Source organism: Kwoniella mangroviensis, chromosome 3 (assembly GCF_000507465.2).
Source record: "Kwoniella mangroviensis CBS 8507 chromosome 3, whole genome shotgun sequence".
NCBI classification, from domain to species: Eukaryota; Fungi; Basidiomycota; class Tremellomycetes; order Tremellales; family Cryptococcaceae; genus Kwoniella; species Kwoniella mangrovensis.
The window spans coordinates 1-20,548 of record NC_088829.1 but is presented as its reverse complement, the minus strand read 5'-3'; the positions used below and the strand labels follow the sequence as shown (position 1 = coordinate 20,548).

General features: G+C 49.1%; 8 protein-coding genes across 8 annotated transcripts; 5 read left to right on the top strand and 3 right to left on the bottom strand.

Annotated features, from left to right (window-relative positions):
- Positions 1-508: 508 nt before the first annotated feature.
- Positions 509-2,224, top strand: I203_107818 (uncharacterized protein; the record flags this gene model as incomplete). Its single annotated transcript, XM_019151677.1, has 4 exons — positions 509-531; positions 587-804; positions 865-1,008; positions 1,074-2,224. 4 exons carry the CDS (start codon positions 509-511, stop codon positions 2,222-2,224), a joined length of 1,536 nt encoding a protein of 511 aa, XP_018999013.1.
- Positions 2,225-3,517: 1,293 nt separating this feature from the next.
- On the top strand, positions 3,518-5,459 carry I203_107817 (uncharacterized protein; the record flags this gene model as incomplete). The annotated part of the gene is made up of 8 exons (XM_019151676.1): positions 3,518-3,866; positions 3,926-4,465; positions 4,549-4,791; positions 4,843-5,024; positions 5,078-5,105; positions 5,163-5,232; positions 5,296-5,354; positions 5,416-5,459. 8 exons carry the CDS (start codon positions 3,518-3,520, stop codon positions 5,457-5,459), a joined length of 1,515 nt encoding a protein of 504 aa, XP_018999012.1.
- A 662-nt stretch (positions 5,460-6,121) lies between these two features.
- I203_107816 (uncharacterized protein) lies at positions 6,122-6,862 on the top strand (the record flags this gene model as incomplete). Its single annotated transcript, XM_019151675.1, has 1 exon — positions 6,122-6,862. One exon carries the CDS (start codon positions 6,122-6,124, stop codon positions 6,860-6,862), a length of 741 nt encoding a protein of 246 aa, XP_018999011.1.
- A 41-nt stretch (positions 6,863-6,903) lies between these two features.
- On the top strand, positions 6,904-9,063 carry I203_107815 (uncharacterized protein; the record flags this gene model as incomplete). The annotated part of the gene is made up of 5 exons (XM_019151674.2): positions 6,904-7,233; positions 7,293-7,774; positions 7,817-8,044; positions 8,103-8,368; positions 8,444-9,063. The coding sequence occupies 5 exons, from the start codon at positions 6,904-6,906 to the stop codon at positions 9,061-9,063; spliced, it is 1,926 nt and encodes a 641-aa protein (XP_018999010.2).
- A 1,852-nt stretch (positions 9,064-10,915) lies between these two features.
- I203_107814 (uncharacterized protein) lies at positions 10,916-11,537 on the bottom strand (the record flags this gene model as incomplete). The annotated part of the gene is made up of 4 exons (XM_065518262.1): positions 10,916-10,959; positions 11,020-11,215; positions 11,260-11,321; positions 11,483-11,537. The coding sequence occupies 4 exons, from the start codon at positions 11,535-11,537 to the stop codon at positions 10,916-10,918; spliced, it is 357 nt and encodes a 118-aa protein (XP_065372627.1).
- A 362-nt stretch (positions 11,538-11,899) lies between these two features.
- Positions 11,900-13,865, bottom strand: I203_107813 (uncharacterized protein; the record flags this gene model as incomplete). Its single annotated transcript, XM_065518261.1, has 7 exons — positions 11,900-12,012; positions 12,069-12,225; positions 12,276-12,413; positions 12,482-12,577; positions 13,489-13,551; positions 13,650-13,736; positions 13,794-13,865. 7 exons carry the CDS (start codon positions 13,863-13,865, stop codon positions 11,900-11,902), a joined length of 726 nt encoding a protein of 241 aa, XP_065372626.1.
- A 1,004-nt stretch (positions 13,866-14,869) lies between these two features.
- On the bottom strand, positions 14,870-17,060 carry I203_107812 (uncharacterized protein; the record flags this gene model as incomplete). The annotated part of the gene is made up of 2 exons (XM_019151778.1): positions 14,870-16,103; positions 16,165-17,060. 2 exons carry the CDS (start codon positions 17,058-17,060, stop codon positions 14,870-14,872), a joined length of 2,130 nt encoding a protein of 709 aa, XP_018998916.1.
- A 960-nt stretch (positions 17,061-18,020) lies between these two features.
- On the top strand, positions 18,021-18,965 carry I203_107811 (uncharacterized protein; the record flags this gene model as incomplete). The annotated part of the gene is made up of 2 exons (XM_019151777.1): positions 18,021-18,572; positions 18,897-18,965. 2 exons carry the CDS (start codon positions 18,021-18,023, stop codon positions 18,963-18,965), a joined length of 621 nt encoding a protein of 206 aa, XP_018998915.1.
- Positions 18,966-20,548: the final 1,583 nt, after the last annotated feature.

Here is a 20,548-nt window from a genome sequence, read left to right as displayed (position 1 = left end):
TCTCCAATGACTCATCGTCTCTCATACCTTGAGATAGTGTTCTTGGTACTCTGCCTTGGTCAGGTGAGGCTGTCGACGGCAGATGAAGACAAGGGTAAAATATTGGCTGGGAGGCGGGCAGGTGATGAAGGCCATTATGCTCTTGTCATGGATCTGAATATGATGTGTTATTGACCGCTAGTAGGTCCAGAGATCTGAGAAGACGTATGTGTAAATGACTTTGCATCTTAATCTTTGCACTGATGTCTACAATCGCCAAAGCATAAGTATGTGTGGGCAGCGAGTTATGGAAGTGTCATTTCCGTGGTCGCAGCCGGGAGTGCGATTTCCGCGGATATGCGGCTATCAAGGATATCAGAATGATTTTGGTGTGTGCCGACTTCAGCTTTAGATAAGAAACTGCATATATAATTGCTATTGAGTAAGCCAATGCTTTCGAACGATTATAAAGCTGTTCTCAGACAGCTGCTCCCCTTCACCTCGAAGAACATAGCCTAAGATCCTTGAGATGAAACTGTGGGATTTCCTAATGTGAGTCCAAGAGCAATCTTGCGGTCCTGGGAAGCTGATTTGGCGGCATCAACAGTATTTTCATTGGCACCCTGCCCTTCTACGTGTACGGGATCGACTATGGCTACCTCGGCGGGGTCCTGGCCGTTCCCGAATTCGTGCAGAAATATGGCACTTACGACGCTGCAGAGGATGCATACGTGCTCAAGTCGGATAAGCTATCACTTTTATCCTCGTCCGCGTACATTGGTGGTCTCATCGCATGCTTCGTGATCCCATGGCTGGCAACAAAAAGTACGTTTGGTTCCATCTTATTCCCGCAAGGGATGGTGTCAGGCTGACACGATTACATAGTCGGTGCGAAATGGGGCTTGGTCATCACTTGTACGACTTTTGCGGTCGGCGGTGCTTTGCAGCTTGGAGCTGTCAATTTGGCCATGTTTTTGGTAGGACGCATTTTAACGGGAGTGCACATCAGTTCTGCCCTCATCCTTGGCCGTGAGTACCATGATGAAACACACTGTATCCGCGAGGACCAATTCTCTGATTCTGTGCTCGCGCAGAGTCGTATATCAACGAAGTCGCGCCCGCTCACCTGCGAGGATTCGGTATTTGCCTTTGCTTGCAACTGCTCACTTTCGGTAACTTCTCCGCATCTGTCATAACCCTTGGTGCGACCTCTGCCGGTGGGAAGCTCGCTTATCAGATCCCGATCTCCCTGTGCATCATGGTCGGAGGGCTCGTCGCTATCGCTCTGATCCTGATGCCGAAGACACCCCTCCAACACGCATTGAAGGGGGACTGGGCCAACGCACTGGCGGCAGTGGTCAAGATAAGGCGTGCCCCTGCCGACTCACAGCTGGTCCAGGCCGAGATGGAAAGGCTGCATCACGCCACAAAAGACCAAGTCGGCAGTTCAAAGTGGTCGGAGCTGTTCCAGAAAGGGCAATTACGAAGAACGTTATACTCTTTCGGCACCTACTTCTTCATGAACGGTTTCTCGGGCTGCAACTTTTACTTGACGTACGCCTCCGTGTTCATGGCCCAAGCCGGCATCACGAATCCGTGGGGTATCACGGTCCTCATCGCCGGCACGAACTGCTTCCTGACGACACCAGCCCTCGCTCTGGTCGAGCGATTTGGACGAAGACGACTCTGCTTCATCGGAACCATCGGATGTATTCTCATGAATCTCGGAGCCGGTCTCAGCTACGTGATCGGGAAGGACACCAAGAACTCGAACATCGCCTTGGTGGTCTTTGTGACTTTATACATCGTTTTCTTCGCCGGCTTCATGGCTCCCTCCGGCTGGGCCTTCTCCGCCGAGATCCCCAGTGCCCGTCTCCGAGCGAAGACCATCGCAGTTACCAACATCGGCAATAACATCGTCACCTGGGCGGTGGGGTACGGAAGCCCTTACCTTTTCCAGGATCCAGTCAACCTAAGGGCCAAGTTCTGCTTTTTCTGGCTTGTCGGTTGCTTGATTTGCGGTATCTTCTTTTACTTCTGCTTGTACGAGACCAAGGGCCTGACCCACACGGAGATCGACGAGCTGATGGCTTCCGGTATCCCCGCTCGGCAATCGGTAGGATGGGCTCAGGACAAAGTCAGGTCGCGTGTTGGTACCACGCATGAGGCAGACCTTTCGGTGGCGGACAGCGACATGAAGCGCGGGGATCTGAATGACATTTCCGTGCTAGAAGTTGAGAAGTAACTCGTGAAGACAGCCGTGGATATTTTACCAAATTGCTGTATACTTTGGATACATAAAGTCCCAACCAGAAAGAAACCGTATGGTTTCAACCGCCACAGCGATTCTCTGCAAGCGCTCTGCTCAAAGATCATGCATATATCCCTTTCTACATATGGAACCATAGGGGAGAAACGAGCCTGCAAATTACTAGCTCTCAGTACCTGCTGCATACGAAGTATGAGACTCACTGCATCAATAATCAGTGTGTCTTCCACCTCTTTTTGCTTCAACAAGCTCCAATCTGTGTGGCATACTGGCGATATAGCATATCACTCGTCTCGACTGTGCAGTGAAGGTGTGGAGTGCACTGTCGTTTGCATATCCAACAATCAGGGAGATGATTGCATCGTTTATCTGATAGATGGCTGCGGCCGCAACAATGGGAAGACTTAGAGGCGAGAGGAAGACTGCGGTGTTTTCCCTTCTTTCGGCCAATCATTCTTATGGTCCTTTTGTCTAGCTGTTCGGTGCGGCGATCAACCTGGTCGACTCAACTAGGCGCCAGCGCTGTGCAGCTGAGCAAATCGTTAGAGCTGGGAAGCCATGAAGATCTGACGGCTACACCAATGTTCAAAAGCTACGGACTGTCGAATCGATAATTGCCGGATATGCGTTAAATGGTCGACAGGATTTTGCAATCATCCGCGACAGTTCAATTATGTATTTCCCCCACTCAGGTCTCTGTCCTTCTCACGTTAGGTAGCAGGTCGATTGTGAATGGGGAGTTGATGAAGCATTATTCGATCTCAAACATAGAACATGCAGAAGGGGAGCAAAATACTTCTCGGCCAAGGGATGGAGGTATCGCTATCTTCCCTATTCACTCATCGCACAATGGGGGAAACGGTATTGGGGCACTAAATTAAAGAATTAAGTTGGCGACACCGCAAGTCGCGAACCTGTTGTTTCTGCACCATCGGCGGCGGCGGTACCGGAGGTTGTTGCGGCTCAGGGTGGAAGTTGGCGTACGGCCGCGGTACCGTTCTATAATTAGTGATAACACTTGAAAAGTTATCTGCTTCCAGCAGGAATTTAGCAGGAAGACAAGCAGTATTTGTAGATGGTTCAGAAATGTCGAAGAAGATGTCTTTCGATGTATGACTGCTTACACACCCACTTCCCCATTGTCAATCATACATTTCACTGGAAAGAGGAAACCAAAAGGAAGGATAGAAAGGAAAGGAGGTTGTTTGTCACTCCAGCTACCGATCCGGTCTCCTCCGCCATATCTAGATCCGATCTCACCTTCAAACAATGGAGGCCTACCTGCAGTACAGATCATTTACTCCAACGGGCAAACCGACACATCAACCAATACATGAGAAGGATCTGGAGAACCCACATCATTTACAGATATACCTAGATTTCGATGAGAACGACAAACGGAATCCTAAAAACTGGTCGGTATGGTACAAAACTTTTGTCATTGGGCAGTTATCCTTCATGACTCTCTCGTTGACCTTTGCGAGTTCGGTATCTTCGGCTGCTGAAGAAGGGATGATACAAGAGTTTGGATGTAGTACAATCGCTGCTACTGCCAGTACAGGATTGTTCTTGGTCGGTATGGGGCTAGGTGCGATGCCTATGGCTCCTTTATCAGAGTGTGAGTGGGGTTTCCTGCGCGTCTGTGTGACACCAGGATCGCTAATATACGTACACCAGTGTATGGAAGATTACCAATCTACCTGATAACTATGCTGCTTGCGACACTCTTCGAGATAGCCTCAGCCTTAGCACCCAACGTACCAGGACTATTGATACTTAGGTTGATCGCCGGGTTCTGGTCTTCCGCGCCGTTGTCCAACTCCGGGGGGACCTTGAATGATATAGGTGATCCAGTACTTAGGACTATCGCTCTACCCCTGTTCACTACTGCTGGATTTGCCGGTCCAACCCTCGGTCCAATCATCGGTGGATTCGTCTCGCAAGCTCCAGGTTACGGTTGGAGATGGTGTTATTGGGTGTGTGCGATTTGGAACGGTGTAGCATTCTTGATGTCCTCCTTGTTCATGCCCGAGACACTCGCTCCGGCATTGATCAAATACAAGGCTGTAAAATATCGATTGACTACAGGGGAAGATGTATGGAGAGCACCGATAGAAGATCAGGATATACATAAATTGACGGTCAAGTACCTGCAACGGCCATTCATATTGTTGGGGAAAGAACCCATCATACAGCTCTTCGTGATGTATCTGACCAGTGAGTCAATGGGTCTTCTTCCAACAACGAGTCCTTGACTGTGCCGATAGATGCGGTGGCTGATGTTCGTCCCCACCATACAGTCGTCTACATCGTCCTGTATGGGTTCTTCACTGCTTACCCTATCATCTTCCTCCAACATGGATTCACTTCTCGCACCGTCGGCTTGGCGTTCATACCAGTCATGGTCGGATTCTTCATCTTGATGGGGTTCAATGTACTGCACTATATCCGATATAAAAGATTAGCTTTAGATGCGAAAGCAGGGATCGAAAGGAGGGGGATTCACGAAGGAAAGGTGGAACCTGAGGAAAGGCTGGTACCTCGTGAGTTCACCGTAGCTGGCTCATATCCGCATACTCATCTCCCATTTCTAGTCATGGCGTGTGCGATCTTCTTCCCCGCTGGGATGTTCTGGCTAGCTTGGACGTCTGGGCCACAGTTTAGCGTCTGGGTACCGTTGATATCGGGTGTGATCTTTGGTATTGGATTACTGTCGATTTTTCAAGGCTCGACTCAATACCTTATAGATGCCTATGGACCTTATGCAGCTTCAGCGGTGAGCACTTCAACATGTACGTGTGGACGCCCAGCTGATATGTTGTGTTGTAGCTTGCGGGCTCCACTCTGATCCGATACGGTTTGTTTGATGACGTTGCAAAATAGTGACCCGCATGCTGACAAGAATGACATATAGCTGTCGCTGGACTAGTCGCACTGGCCTTCCCAAAGGCGTATGAGACTCTGGGTGATCAATGGGCAACATCGTGAGTGGAGGCATGAGAAAATCAGGCAGCTATACCAATTGAAAGAGAATACCCTACGTCTAGACTATTCGCATTCATGGGATTGGCGCTGACCCCAGTCCCATTCGTTTTCTATATCTACGGTAAGTCAACCTTTCAGAGTGACTCTGTCAAGGTTTGCAGCTGATTTTTCTTGTGAGTCAGGTCGACATGTCCGTGCCAAATGTACATATACTGTCAGGGATTAAGGTGATACATCAGGGACATTTATCGGAGATCATACATATGTAGATGTATCTATCTCCCACATAAATAATGCATATTCAGCAGATAGATAGATCAGTCCGTGTCGTTCAGATCCAAAAAGGTCCAGCTCAGGATCCAGAGTTGTATGAAGCGCGTTCGCTTTACGTACAAGAGATCCCTGGCTGCTATCGCCGTCGCTCCGTTCTATCCCCTTATGGAATTTCCCATTACGTTTCCTGTATGCTGCTCAAGTACAAGGATTGTGTTTACTCATCAAGGGTCAAGGAAGGGGGAGGGGGGAGGGGGAGGAGTGTCCGTCCACCCAAGAAAAGAATGGGCGGTCGAATCATCCATCCAGAAGTAGGCACCGACGATCTCCTCTTTTCTCTTTAACGGCTGACTTTCGGCATCTCAATTTTTCTAGTCCTGTCTTAGATCGAATCGATTCCACCTAAACTAACATTTTCATCTATTTCGTTGTTCTTCAGAACATCATTGCGATATTTATGGATAACATATACACTGCAGCCGACCATTCATCACATAGGCCAACAATCGTTGCGGTCGTTGATTGATCAGGCTGATGGTGAGTTTCACTGTTGGTCCTGAACAACGGGCAGACCTTTGCCATTCATCCATCAATATCTCGCTAGACTCTTTCAACATGTCTTCCCTACCTTTGATGGAAGATTCGCAAGCTGCTGAATCGGAACAATCAGAACCATCTATCCGTGTTCAAGAATGGACATCCTTCCTTACATCCTACGCTGAGGGAGACTGGTCACCTGACAGGGTACCTCCCAAGCCGACCCCAGCTCAGGATCCGGATATTGTGGAATTGAATAGGTCGCCATCAGTCGATAGTCTCAAGGATGATTCAAACGCCAATGTGTATTCATCGCCCATTATCAACAGGAAGATTGCGAGGAGAGTACGTCAGTATTGCTGGGAAAATGATTACCTCCCCCCTCCCCGAAGTCCTCATGAAGAGCACAGGGAGAAAATCATCTTAGAATATGATCTTCTTGGTGCGGTCCAAGCTGGAAATATACAATCTGCGGTAGACCTCATAGCGGCGTTCTTTCCGGGTACTGTGGTCACTTTCACTCTGTTCAACAATGCCATTCAGAATTTTGTCTCGATAGCTGGGCCAAAGAACCTGTTGGACGCTTTTCAACTGAGAAATGGGATGTGGGTGGCCCCCGAGACCTCGTTGTGCGGGCATTCCATACTTTTAGACGGAAAGATCATGTTTGTGCCCAATCTATCGGATGACTGGAGATTCCGATCCAACCCTTACGCCGTAGCTGGTCTGAAGAGTTATATCGGAAGCGCAGTATCGCTCGAGATGGATCCGCTCAGTGCAAATCCTCACGCCGATGGTCAACGGGACAGAATAAAATAGGAGTGTTGAACATACTTTTCATGTATGATCCACTGTATAACATGACCTCACAGCAGGAGATGGTGGTGAGGAATATATCGAAGATGCTAGAAACTCAGCTACGTGCGACATGGGAAGGTCACATAAGGACAAAAGAAGCGAAAGTCCGTCGCGCAATCACGGATATCATCGAAGAAGGCTTCGTAGGCAATCAATCGGCAAGCCTGCAGTCGGTCAAGGATGTAGTAGGACCCCAATCAGGGGTAATCTCAGGAGGGGGATCTCTAACAATGTTTGAGGATTTGGCACATTCGGCTCTGAATAGACTCCTTGGTCTGATGTCGGAGGTGGACGCGCTGTGTATGATAGACATAAGGAGTATCCGCATACAGGTGAGCACTTTGTCATGTGGTTACCTGTACGCTGTTTGTTGGAATTGACATCGTCACAGTCTCAACCTGATTCCAATCCGGAATATCATGTCGATCCTTCCTCACCCCATCCTGTATCTACTATCGCTCTTGCCCCTCGACATGATCCTGAATGGACACTTCTTCCCTCAACCTCAGCTCTACTATCATATCTCAATCGGTCACATTCCCTATTTACGTTCACTCAGTCATCACTATCCGGCCTAGAATCTGAACTACCTCCCAACACCAAATCTCACCTCGCGATGCCCTTCTTTACCCTCGATCAACCCTCTTTCATCATTATAGCCATTTCAGAACACGACATCATCCATTTGGACAGTGTCAACATCACTCGAAGTGTCGGTTCAGTTCTCTTAGCAAAGGGGATTCAGAGCCGAGTGATGGAAGCGGATGCAGCTAAGACGGCATTCCTATCATCGATCTCACACGAGCTTAGAACGCCCATGCACAGTATAATGTCTGGACTCCAACTCGCCCAATCATCCGTCGACGGCAAGGAGTGGGACAATGCACGTTCTCTCCTCCATGTTGTATAGACTAGTGGTCAGACCCTGCAACGGATCCTGGACGACGTGATTGATTTTGATCCGGCTTACAACAGTAAAAGTAAAGTATCTCGAGACGTCACAGTGGATCTACTCAAACTGGCCAAAGATGCGGTGCAGATATGTTTAGCAAGATCGGATGACATGGAATTGGGTTCCACAGTGTACATAGAGTATCAAGAGAGGGACTGGGTGGCGACGATCGATGAAGCGAGATATAACCGGTGAGTCTTTTGTTCAGCGCGAACGCCAAGTCAGGCTGATTGGGGGCGCATGGGCCAGAATAATCTTCAATGGTCTTACCAATGCTATGAAATTTTGCAAGAACGGGTCGATATCCGTTTCCCTCTCAACCTGTGGAGACACGACCAAACTCGTAACTCGAATCACCGACAATGGAATCGGTATCGACGACAAAGTGTTGCCTCGTCTGCTCGAGCCTTTCACAAAGCAGGACTTACACAGTCCCGGTGCTGGATTAGGACTGTATATCACCAAGAACCTGGTCAATAGCATGGGAGGGACCTTTGCAATCCAATCGACGCTTGGTCAGGGGACAACCTTTGAGGTGATACTGCCGATATACTTTGAGAAACCCTAATCCTCTTGTCACCCACCTTCAGTCAAGAGGATCCTACAATACAAGGGGATGGATCCGAAAGGTGAAGGAACGATTTCATCTCCGACCTTGGCAATCCCAGCTTCCATCTCTTCTTCTGCTGCCCCTTCGAAGATCAAAAAGACGACTAAGGAGCACAAGCACGACACGAAAGCCCTTAAAGTGATGGTAGTGGATGACCATAGGATCTGCCGATTACTACTTCTCAAGTCAGTTCAAAAGGGTCCTACGCCTGTGCAAACCGCTCAAGCTGCAGATGGTCAACAAGCTGTCGAAATGTTCAGGACCTTTCAACCGGACTTGGTAATCACCGATGTGTCCATGCCGGTGATGGATGGGATCACCGCTGCTCAAGAGATGAGAAGAGTCAGTCAAGAGATGAGTCTTCTGCCTTGCAAGATCTACGCTCTGACTGGTCTGGGGTCGTCCGATCCAAGACTCAAGTCGATTGGGATGGAAGGTGGTGCGGCGCTGGATGGGTGGCTAGTGAAAGGACAAGATGATTTGAAAGTGATACAAGGGATTGTCGCGAATGTCCATGAGGATGTGAACCAGCGGGAGGAGATCAGTCCAGAAGAGATGTTGAAAAAGGTCCAGATAGCGGATGTCTCGCTGGCCGTGTAGATATGGGTAGCACCTTGGCACTACAAGTCAGAGTGTGACAAGCGAGGGTGAAAGTCATTGATCTATCAGGGGGATAAATCCCAGCGTTTGATACATGTCATATATACTGAGTGGATACGGATAGCGAAGGATATATATCACGGAGTCAAATGTTGTACGATAACGGAAATCTTTGGGATCTCGGTGGACATTGTTGTGTAGTAGTCTCAGGCAGTATCAGGACATATTGTCACACATGTTGCATATGAGATCAGATCATCATTCCAAATGCTCAATTCCCTTGGCGGCGTGTGGAGGTGGATATCAGTCGAGGCAATATGTTCAACTCATGGTGCATAGTCGTTGCATATTTAGGGGATATACCGGATCACAACTGAATTCGATACCTCTCTTACGTTTCACATTTGACGGGGGTGGTCACTCAAGCGTCGGTCCTTGTCTGCTACGTATCAACACTGCAATGCGCCAATCCTCTGCGAGATTACTGACTCATTTAAAAGAATTTTATTTGAAAAGTTCTTACCAAGTCGGGCAATACAACATTATGCCGAATTCAGCAAAAGAGGTTGAAGGAGTGTCAAATGATTTCATGAAATCATGGTCCGTATTGAAGTGAGATTTTATGGAAGAAATGATAATGAACTGCCCGTCGAGATATATACCAACAGGTGATTAGGCAAGATGTCGTTGTGTCTGTCCCATATTGTTACTACTCATTCAGTTGAGACATCTCAACTGACTTATTGAAGCCATGTGCTAACTTCACCATCACACCTGTTCCAAGATCCACACATATCCCATATTGTCACAACACATCGGTTGATATGACCATAATGTTGCAACAATATCGCATACTCGCATTCATCTGTGTGTTGAGGTCATATCACACCCGTATTCAGTTTCTCCCCTTGCAAGGGATTTGCTGATTTTGCGAAATCCCCCAGACACCCAGAACATTCCCCTGGAATCTCGATTTCATGGAGGTGAAAGGGAAAGCTGCAACCGTGAAATGATGGCATGATCTGCATGTTTATCACCCATTAAATGGCTGAATGTGATGCTCGGTGTGACCCCATCTGGGTTGTCGTTTTTTTACCATACAGGTACGAAGATTCACCCAATGGTATCTGAAGAAGATTGCGTGAAATCGGGTTTTCAGCTGTGTAACATGGTACTGGATACCAGAGTCGAATAAGAGATCGTGATTGATGGCGTCCACTATGGATCATGGATAAACGCGTATAGCAGGTAGCAGATGAAGGTCTGTTGGGGTCGCATCGACACTCCCATGGCATCCTTACTAACCCTCTATGTTGATGTATATAGTCCTCAAATAACTCGGACCGCTGGAATACCGAAATCAGAGGGTTCATCGATGGATAGGCTAAGATATGTGAGGTGTTATGCATGTTGACCATGATAGGTTGAAATATTGTATGTCATCACATATCACATATTCTCATCTGTGTAACATGCACTCTATACATGTATTCGACATGTGGCCATTGCACTCAGGCGATATGCATTGCTTCAGAGCTCCGGACGAAGCAAGTATACCTGATATCCTGAAATCAGCAAGAGCCTTCAGTTCCCATATGCGTCTGATAGCCGAATCAGATGAGTTGGATCGACGGTGATTCATACACGATACATTTTGTCAGTCAATACGTTGTTAAACACGTGATGATCTTTTTGACGTTCATACTCATATCATATTCCCCTTCCATCTTCCACCGAACCACAATTACAGAGGTGAACTTGTATCTGCAATGAGATTGACGACAATTGTCAGACAACGGGATCAGCTAGCTGGTGAGTGCAACACTTACTTGTATACTTCTCAACCTCCAGTCTACAATACCTGTTCAACCTCTTCTATATCCCTTTGTTCGAGCTCTATAATCCCATTTGTTGGATTAGCCAATGATCGTTTCCAATTATCACCAACTGACTCACCTCTCAGTTTCTCCTCCATTTCCAACTCTTTCTCCCGCTTGACCTTACAAATCTCACCCAGTACGGCATCTTTGGCCACCTCCTTTTTTATGTGAACAGCTGCTTGTGCCTTGAGGATCGAATAAGGAGCAGCCTTCGATTGAGATCCTGCTGATTTCGGGATATAACGGGCACTTTTGGGTCTCGGTCGGTCCGACTGAATATGAAACATCAGCGATGTACAATCTCACTATCACTCACCACTCTTCGTACTTGTTCCTGTCTTGGTACATCGCCAACATATAGTCGCTCTGGACTACATACTGGTTATGTATGATAGATTCTCCCAAAATCCATCCTTAGGAACTAGAATGATTCGGAAGTAAGATATGAAGTTGGAATGATTGAGGGAAGTCTCACAACAGTAGGTACACCATTACGCGATTTATATGTTACAACGCTCATCGACTGACCAAGGACCTACATCTCAACGCTGTAAAGTAGGTATGTCGGGATCTGAAAGGGACACTATTCTGCATTTGGTGAGTGACAAGGTCATAGATCAGGAGCTGACTTACCTTGAACGTAGGGGCATTGTCAGACACTCAATTGATAATTCTGAATATTGAGATCCCACAGTGTTGATGCTGGTCGAGTATCGAAAGTTTATATACAAAGTTCCACATATAATCATAAGTATGCATGGACAAATATACATCGTTATACATGGAATTGGATAACGAGAAAACAATGGAAATTCCCTCAACATGATTCTTTCCCTCTCATACATATGGATAATCACTAGCATCGACGTCATGCATGACACGAATTTTCAAATGTCCTTGATCATTCCCACATACTACCCTACATGATACCAGCACCATGCTGATCTCATGGTAACCTAGTGCTCATTCCCAAGCCTTTCCAACAGATCGTAGTATAACCATCTGAACATCTCGGCTACCTCGTCTGAAGATAGCTGGTTGATCAATTCCCTGAAGGCTACGTCATGGGCTACAGTAGCATATCAGCGGTGCTCCAACAGGTGGGAAGATGGAGGAATAGCTCACGAGTCTCCGATACACACCCGAATACTTCAGCCAGTGCAATTCTCGCTCTACCTTCACGGACTCCTTGGACGACTTCATCGCGCAACATATAAGCAATGGCTGGCGATGGTCCTGCTTCGTGTTGATGTTCTTGAGCTTGCGCATGAGGAGTGTCGGGCTATGTCAGGATGAGCTAAAGCATCAAGTGATGGATTGGACAGCCCTTACATATTCTGTTCCCTCTCTTCTAGAATCTGCCCAAGCGAAATCGTCACCCGGGTGATCGTAAGTCCCTTCGTCAGATCCGTAGGAGTCTTGATGATGATGATGGGTGGTTTCGTAAGCGTAATGGTTGGCATATTCATTCTATCGGGGGCACTGCATCAGCAAACGTGATAATAACGAATGGTGAGTTCATCATGGTGTCAACTCACGGTCTGTTCCCCCGCAACAGCATCATTTCCTTCCTCATAAACACAGTCTTCGGCATGAGCATTATTATTGATGTGATCATCACATGTTGACCCGTACTATTTGATGGAAGCGTTAGTAGGTGTTAGTATACATCTTATCGAACCGACCAGTTGGACGTAGTGGTATTGACAATCAGTGGGTTTTCAGTAAAATGGTATGTTTATTCAACGAAATGGTATGGTTATTCAATGAAATTGCGGACAAACGATCAATGTCATCCCAGTATAGAGAAACGGATACCCAACAGGTGATGGGGATTAGAACGAAGAGTAAAGATCAGTCGACCGTCAGAGGTAACGTATCCATCCAAAATCAACAGTTAACCGTCAATGGAATAAGATCAAATGAATCATGGGGAAAAACGGCTATCCGATCCATCGGTTCAATCATTATGAAGTAATAGACGGGCAACAAGAGAAGAGCCCAAATGGTAAAGTTGTCTGATCAGGGAAGAAGGTACAATGAATTGAAAGAGTGGTATGTATTTCAAGGAAGATATGTCATCCAGTAAAGAACAACGGACGTTGATAAAACAAAAATAGTATTTGGTAAAGAAGGATAATCATTCATTCGTCAAGACTGGATGATCAACGAGAAACGATGGATATCGGATTGGAAGGAATGGCCATTCAACAAGGCAGGATTTGTAATTTCAAACAAGGATGCGAAACCAATGAGTAGAGGGATAAAAAATATCAATCTTCAGAGGGTCAAGATGACGAAGAAGAATGGTGATCCGCCAGATATGAATTGTCCTCCGATGGATGAACGCTTTTAAGTAAGAAGCTCATCGAAAAAAAAAAAAACAACGTATTCAACAGAAGGGTGACCGGTCAAGAAGAAGGTTCGTTCGAAGAAGGATTATGAAAGAAGAAGGTGTAATCGAGAAAGAATGGGTAATTGAAAAGGAGGAAGGACATGGAAATGAACGATGAGGTGAATGAATGTTAAGGTAGCGATAACTTACATTCATTTCACTGTCCATTCCACTGTTCATTCCATCTTCAACGTCCCATCGTTGTCTCCCCTCCTAGAAGAGGAGGAACATCAGCATGGTACCGTTCATACAACCCGAGCAGAGAAATGATATATCCATTACACCTGATGAAAGCAGAGCATCATACTCACCTCACTTCCAGCCCAAGCTCCACTAGACTCCCCAGCTGAGCAACCCTCATCTTCTCCCCTTTCTTCATCAGCTACTTCTCTTGCCCACTGGAAGTTGCACAACGTCAGCTCGATACCAACCGGTTTTTTTGAACCACCACTCACAGGTTCACCCTCATAGCCCCCATCGCCCATATCGTTCTTCCTCTGGTCGTAGCTGTATCGGGAGCTTTCCATCTTAGTATACCGGGATGAATGTAGATAAGTGAATGTGTGAGCTGACAAAGAGAAGAAGAAAGACGAAAGATGAAAGATGGAATAAGAAGGAAGAGAGAAGGAAGAGGAAATATGTAACAACGCATTGGTGTAGTCAAGTTGACTCAACCATACGTGTATTAGCCCATCTTCTTTCTCTCGTCTCCTATCCACCTTTCCTCTTCAGTCATAAGTAGTGAGTATGAGTATGAATGATGGAAAGATATATCAGACAAAGTAGATCCATTATATGTGTGTGCAGGGTAAGTGACTGTGAGTCACGTGTGAGGTATTGTCAAATTTAACAATGTAAACTCTACGTCGACATATGAACACGTCAATCGTACCTTGGTGGAATATGGATATACATGTTAGGAGCAGAGGATCACGATATGATGAAAGTGCTACTAACAGGAATGTGCTCTCCACTGACTGGTATCGACGTATAAGGAGTTATATCAGTTAGAGGGCTGGCAACTTGCCAAGAATACCGATCTTAGGGGGGTTACATACCGATTCTCTGTGGGGTGCCGATTTTGGGCCGAATTTCATGCATGCATATTATCGTCCCAGATGGTAGAGGGGACGTCTAGGATGCTGGGTGATGAGCAACACCTAGACTGATGCATGGCATATACTCTTAAGAAGCACGTTGACCTGTACCAGATGCCAGCTTTGCACATGCATGCATCACCGGATGCATGACATCGGGCCAAAGAGCAGACGTCCCCCGGTGTGGCACTCGGCTGCCGTCCCCTAAAGGTTAAGATCTTGGCTCTTTCACATGTCATCCCACCTAGCCTGATGCATGGGGTATACTCTGGTAGGTTCCACAGAGTTCTACCAGACCTTGAATGATCACATGTATGCATGGCTGGATGCATGTGTACAATTGTTGCATTCTGGACTTTTGCTTTTCTACAGAAAACGTGAACATGAACGGGTTGCTACAACGACGACGACGACTTTTTTGAATGCTGGAACGGCTACACCTCGACGGCCCAATCAGTGACGAAATGGTGCGCCTCGGACAACTGCTGATATCTGAACCCATCCGCAATGTTGTTGTTCCTCACCACACCATAATGTCCGTGAACATGATGCCTGATCACAATGTCTCCAGGCAAGAACGCCATGGGGTACTGTCTTCGCGCAGCCCTTCGGTTGGTTCTCATGGTACGAACGTTGAACTGGTCCGACAAGACATCATTCGCGTTGCGGTAGTTGATGATTGCCGCGTAGTCCTGCTGTAATCCGGCAAAGCCGTCGCCGTGTCCCGGCGAAGCGATGCGAGAGTCTGGGTCCAGGACGTGGAAGGCGAGACAACGCCACGGGTTGCGGGATCCGTCCTGGAAGACCTCGCGGAAGCAGATCATGATGCCTTGACTGGCGGCGGCGTTGGTGATGACGGGACGCCACTTGCCGACGTCGGTCTGGTCGGCGGCGAGCATCCCCGCCGGGATGGTGGAGTTGACATGCGGCCACTGGACCTTGACGTGCCATTCAATGTCGACCACGTTGGCGTCGAGCAGGTTACCGATTGTGTCGTTGGGTCCGTTCGGGACGTTACGGGCTGCAGCTCCAGAGATGGCGGCGAGGGCGGCAAGCTCGATCGGCATGGGAATGGTGGGTCGTCCGATTGAGATGTAGCTGTTTCGCTGGTCGACGCGGAACTGGGGCGCGGGTCGGTTGTTCTGCACCTGCATCATGTACGACAGCATTTCGCGCTGGATGTAGCTGATCGACCCGTCGGGGAAGTAAGCGTTGACGACGTCGAATCTCGATGCGCCAGGGTTGGCAGCGGCTCGCGTCTTGATGAAGGAGAGCATGTTGAGAACACGGTATCCCATCTCGTACGCAGTCGAGGTGGACGCGTTCCAGGCCTGAGTGGAGACGCCCGGATTTCCGGCGGCCGCGCACAGAAGGGCGTCAGCGGCGTTGAAGACGAGGGTTTGTTGGATGGCCGCGTTCATGTCGGCCGAGGTCGGCTGGATGGCCACTTGCGGAAGGATAACGGGGTCATCCTTGAGGCTGTGTATGGCGAAACCATTGGTGTCTTGATGATCGGCGAGATCTTGCTGGGAGTCGTCGACCGCACCTCCCACCGCGTCCTGACTGGCCTCCTTGTTCCCAGTCACGTCGACGGCTTTATCGACATCCGCGTCAAAGGGAAAGGGTTCAACGCGGCATTGGTGCCAGGCAGGAACAGGCAACGTCACACTGTTAATATAAGCTGAGAAGTTTCACACCCAAGGGAGAGAGGGGAGACTGGTCGACTCACCCGCCAAGGTCTGCGCCCTCTGTATCGAACGGTCTCCATTCACCTCTGACCACCAACTCAGTTGTTCCCGACACCCACGATTTCACCTCAAAGTCCTCCAAGATGACCTTTGAGTTGTGTTCGAGGATGTAGATTTCCTGGATCTTGACCGGGTCGAGGGGCAGGGCGCCGAGGGAGAAGGTGAGGTTCCTCGCGTCCTTGAGAGGCTCGGCGTTGGACCCCACCGGCAAGGCGAGATCGCAACTGAGGAGTTCCCTTCGTTTCGCTCCGTTCTCCGTGAGGACACCGGGCACGCCTTCGGGGTGGTTGGTGAACTTGACGGTGATACCTTGGAAAGTGTCGGCGTGAACCTCGTCGGCGACACGGATGAAGACCTCGAGCTCCATGAAAGTCTTGTCCGTGTCAGTGGTGGTCAAGCTGGGCGGGGGTCTGAGACGACCCTCGGTCGCGGTCGAGGACTGGATGATCCGGTCGATGGTAATGTTAGGGTCCGGACTGATGGGGCCGAGCACGTCCGACGAGATCTCGAGAAAGTGTTTACCGAGTCGGTGATTGGGGAAGGACAGGTCGAACATGCACGCCTGGGTGGGCGGCCAGGGCGGAGGGGGAATGGTGAAGAGATCCTTTTGACCATCGCGGACGTAGAGGTATTGGTGAGTCGAGACGTTTTGAAGCGCCATGTGAGAGGGTCGCTCGTACTCCGTGGCCGGGACGGTGAGGGCGATCCATTGACGAGCACCTTCGGGCTTGGTGGGGTCGGCGACGCGGAATTGGGCTTTGGCGACGCCGAGCTCGTTGGTGGCCGTGAGGTACTCGGGCGTCGAGGTGTGGTATGTCTTGTGTCGTATAATGGAGATGGTGTCCCCGCTGTGGACAAAGCCAGGCAGGTTGATCATGGTGGTGTTTTGAGTGGTAGCAAGCTAGCGATACTAGGCGAGGCGAGGTGGAGGGGCAGGGGGAAGAGGTGTTGAGAGACGATGATGGAACGTGCTTGATATGCTTTTATGCAAGAGGGAATGTCGACTTATGGAGGTTGACGGTGGGTGACTGGCTGCGTGAACAGCCCCATGACCCAAGAAAGAGTAGAGCCAAGGTCCAAGACATGGCTCGTCCACTTGTCACCACCCCCCTGGACTCCAGCCATCAAAAGTCAAAGGGAAAGTAACTCGGCCAAAGTCAAAAGTCAAAGCCGACAGAAACACAATCACCGGTGGTGGTGGTCCGCACTTCATGCCCAGGTACTCGTCGATTCCCCCACTCGTGTCATCCCCACCCCGCCTCTTCCCATCACGTTGACCTCCACCCTTGCCCCCCCCTTCTGGGTGTGATTCACATGTGTTGGGATCGTTCGGAGTATCCGGCCCTGATGGGAGGGGTGGGAGGAGCAGCAGCTCAACTCTCGTAAACTTGAGACGCCGCTTATTGTTTGCCGATTCTTAGGAACCTGGTTCCTGATACCATCAAAATCACCACCGAAACCTTATCTCGATTGAGTTTGTGTGTGTGTGTGACGGTTCAGTGTGACTCTGTGTCACCTCCTGTGTGTGCCAGTCACCTCTCCGCAGCAAGTCCCATCCTCCCTTCAACGTTGTTCGCTTACCCCACTCACAAGATGGCTTGAAGCAAGGTCCGGGTCGAGGTCTCAGTTTTGGGGCTGGTTCACACACACCACACCGTCAGCTACGAGTCATGTCTTGTCATGTCAGCTGGACCGAAAGGGGCTGTGGAAACGGAGCAGCGATCTATAAAGCCTCATTCTCTGTCACGAACATTTCCCCCCTCCTTCATCTTCCTCATTTTCTCCACCTTCCTCGCCATCTCACCACAACCTCTTCACTCTCTATCAAAACACCGCCATGGCATCCGTCGCTACCCAGGAAGCTCCCGTCCTCGAGCAACAAGGTGACCACGAGCAGGCTCACCACCACCCTCACAAGCACGACGAGCACCATGCCCACCTCGACCCTGTGGATGCCAATGGCGTCGAACGCAAACCCCGTCACAAACCCGGAGAGATCGTCGACTACAAGGTCACCACCACGTGCACCAACAACTCTGACGCCACGCTCACCTACCTCGGCGAGTACCACCCGCACGGTAACCTCCAATCCCAGGGGGTCGACATGACCGGTTTCTCCAAGGACAACGCGGTCGGTACCTGGGCCGGCGCGACGTTAGCGATGACCGGCTGCGGTGGAGTCAGCCTGTACCAGATCCAAAACCTCCCGGGGCTCAGCGGCACCAACTATGTCGTCTTCTTCGCGTACGTGCCTTGGTGGTACAGCGCCAATGAAATTTGGGCGTCGGTCACGAGCACCAAGCCAACCGCCGACTCGAGCTTGTTTGATACCTTGGAGAAGGCCTCCAAGAGCTCGACCTGCGAGGTCGACTTGGGCAACAACTATGTCGTGAGTGTGCTTATCCCCCTCCTCTCTCTCTCTGTCCCCCACATATCACCTCTTTCCACGTCTCCTTTGCCCAATCTCTTCCTCGGCTCTCTCCCTGCCTTTCACTGTCATGCTGTTTTTCTCTATTTCTTTCCGGCTCTTTTAATCTCGCCCCTCGCTCCGCTCTCCCTCTATCCTCCGCCCTCCCCTCTTCGCTCTTACTCTTTCTTCCCCCTCTCCCCCCCTCCCCTGTATCCAGTCTTCCGCGTACCCTCCCGGGTCTTTCGTTGACCCTGTGGTCTTTCGTCTACTGTCTCGACCAAGAACGCAGCTGACCTGATTCAGATCAAGGGCTCCATCGGGGACACGGACGTCACCGAGGCGCGATTCACCATTACCCTCAAGTCTACCTGAGCAGAAAGTATCTCCTGGGCGGAGTCTGTATTGGAAGAGGGAAAGAACAAGAATAGGTTGATGTCTGGGTGTTTGGGGTGTTCTGGTTGAAAAAAGAGTCATATGCATCGAAGTCGTCTGTATTCTGCTTTGAAGTCCAGTATGACTACCGAGACGACAACAAAATTTCGTTCACGACGCGGCGCAGGAGTTCGGCACTAGAGGGATCAGGCGGGAACGATGGCACTAATCACCAAGACGTGGTATCAAAGCCTTTGGTACCAAATCACATTCAGCAATATTACATACCAGTCAAAATGTTGATACCAAGATACAATCTGGCATCCTTACATGTCCGTTTAATAGCACCAACACACCACACAGGTATATACACCATACCATATACCTCTGTAACTCGGTCAGTTTTGAAGCTACAGAGGTGAAATTTACAAGGTGAAAACAGCTGAATCACCCCTCATTACGAGACTCGTAAGGGCTAGAGAGACACCTTTCAAATGGTGTAAAAATCATCCTCGTACCTACAATATTGACCGAGATATGATTGATCCTACCCTTATTCCGCCCGCATCCTCGGCCCAAGAGGCGACCCCCTCGGCGACGCCCGCCCCCAAATATTACCCCATCCGGCAATTTCCCCCCTCCCGCCTCCATGTTTGCCTTGCATCTTCGACGTCGAGAATGCAACTCGGGTACCCCCGTCACTCCTTCTCGCCTTGCATCGTCGGTTCAATCTGATAGTCATCGAGCCATGAGGGTTAGGGGGTTACATACCGATTCTATGAGGGGGGCGGATTTTTGGCCGATTTTCATGCATGCATATTATCATCCCAGATGGTAGAGGGGACGTGTAGGATGCTGGGAAAATTGGTCTGAGGTGTCTACGTGATGTGTAGCATGATTGAGAAAATATTTTGGGTTGGCACGGGAGCGACCCCCCAAGCCGGGATCAAATTTGGGTCTGAAAAAGAAAGATAACATCGGCCACGCGTGCATGCATACTTGATGACATATATCACCTGGTAGAGGAAGAGTGTGTGAGCGAGAATATACCATTTGCAGGACGGTAGCATCGGTGTGTGACAAATGAGAATTTATTTTCACTCACTCGGCAGTCTGACCCCCCAAGCCGGGATCAAATCGTGAGGGGGTGAAAAACATATTCCGTTTCGCCCATGCATGCATTCTTCAAGTTGTTTGAGACATTCCCAATACAGAATTGGCTGCTGAATCAGAATATCCAGTCAGATCATGCATAGGAGTGATGTGTGACGAATGAGAAATTATTTTCACTCACAGCTCGGTCTGACCCCCCAAGCCGGGATCAAATCGGACTTGGTGAAAACTTTTCATATCGCACATCCATGCATACTTCAAGTTGTTTAAGACATTCCCAATACAGAATTGGCTGCTGAATCAGAATATCCAGTCAGATCATGCATAGGAGTGATGTGTGACTAATGAGAAATTATTTTCACCACAGCTCGGTCTTAGGGGTTTAGGGGTTAGGGGGTTAGGGGTTAGGGGTTAGGGGTTAGGGGGTTAGGGGTTAGGGGTTAGGGGTTAGGGGTTGGGGGTTAGGGGTT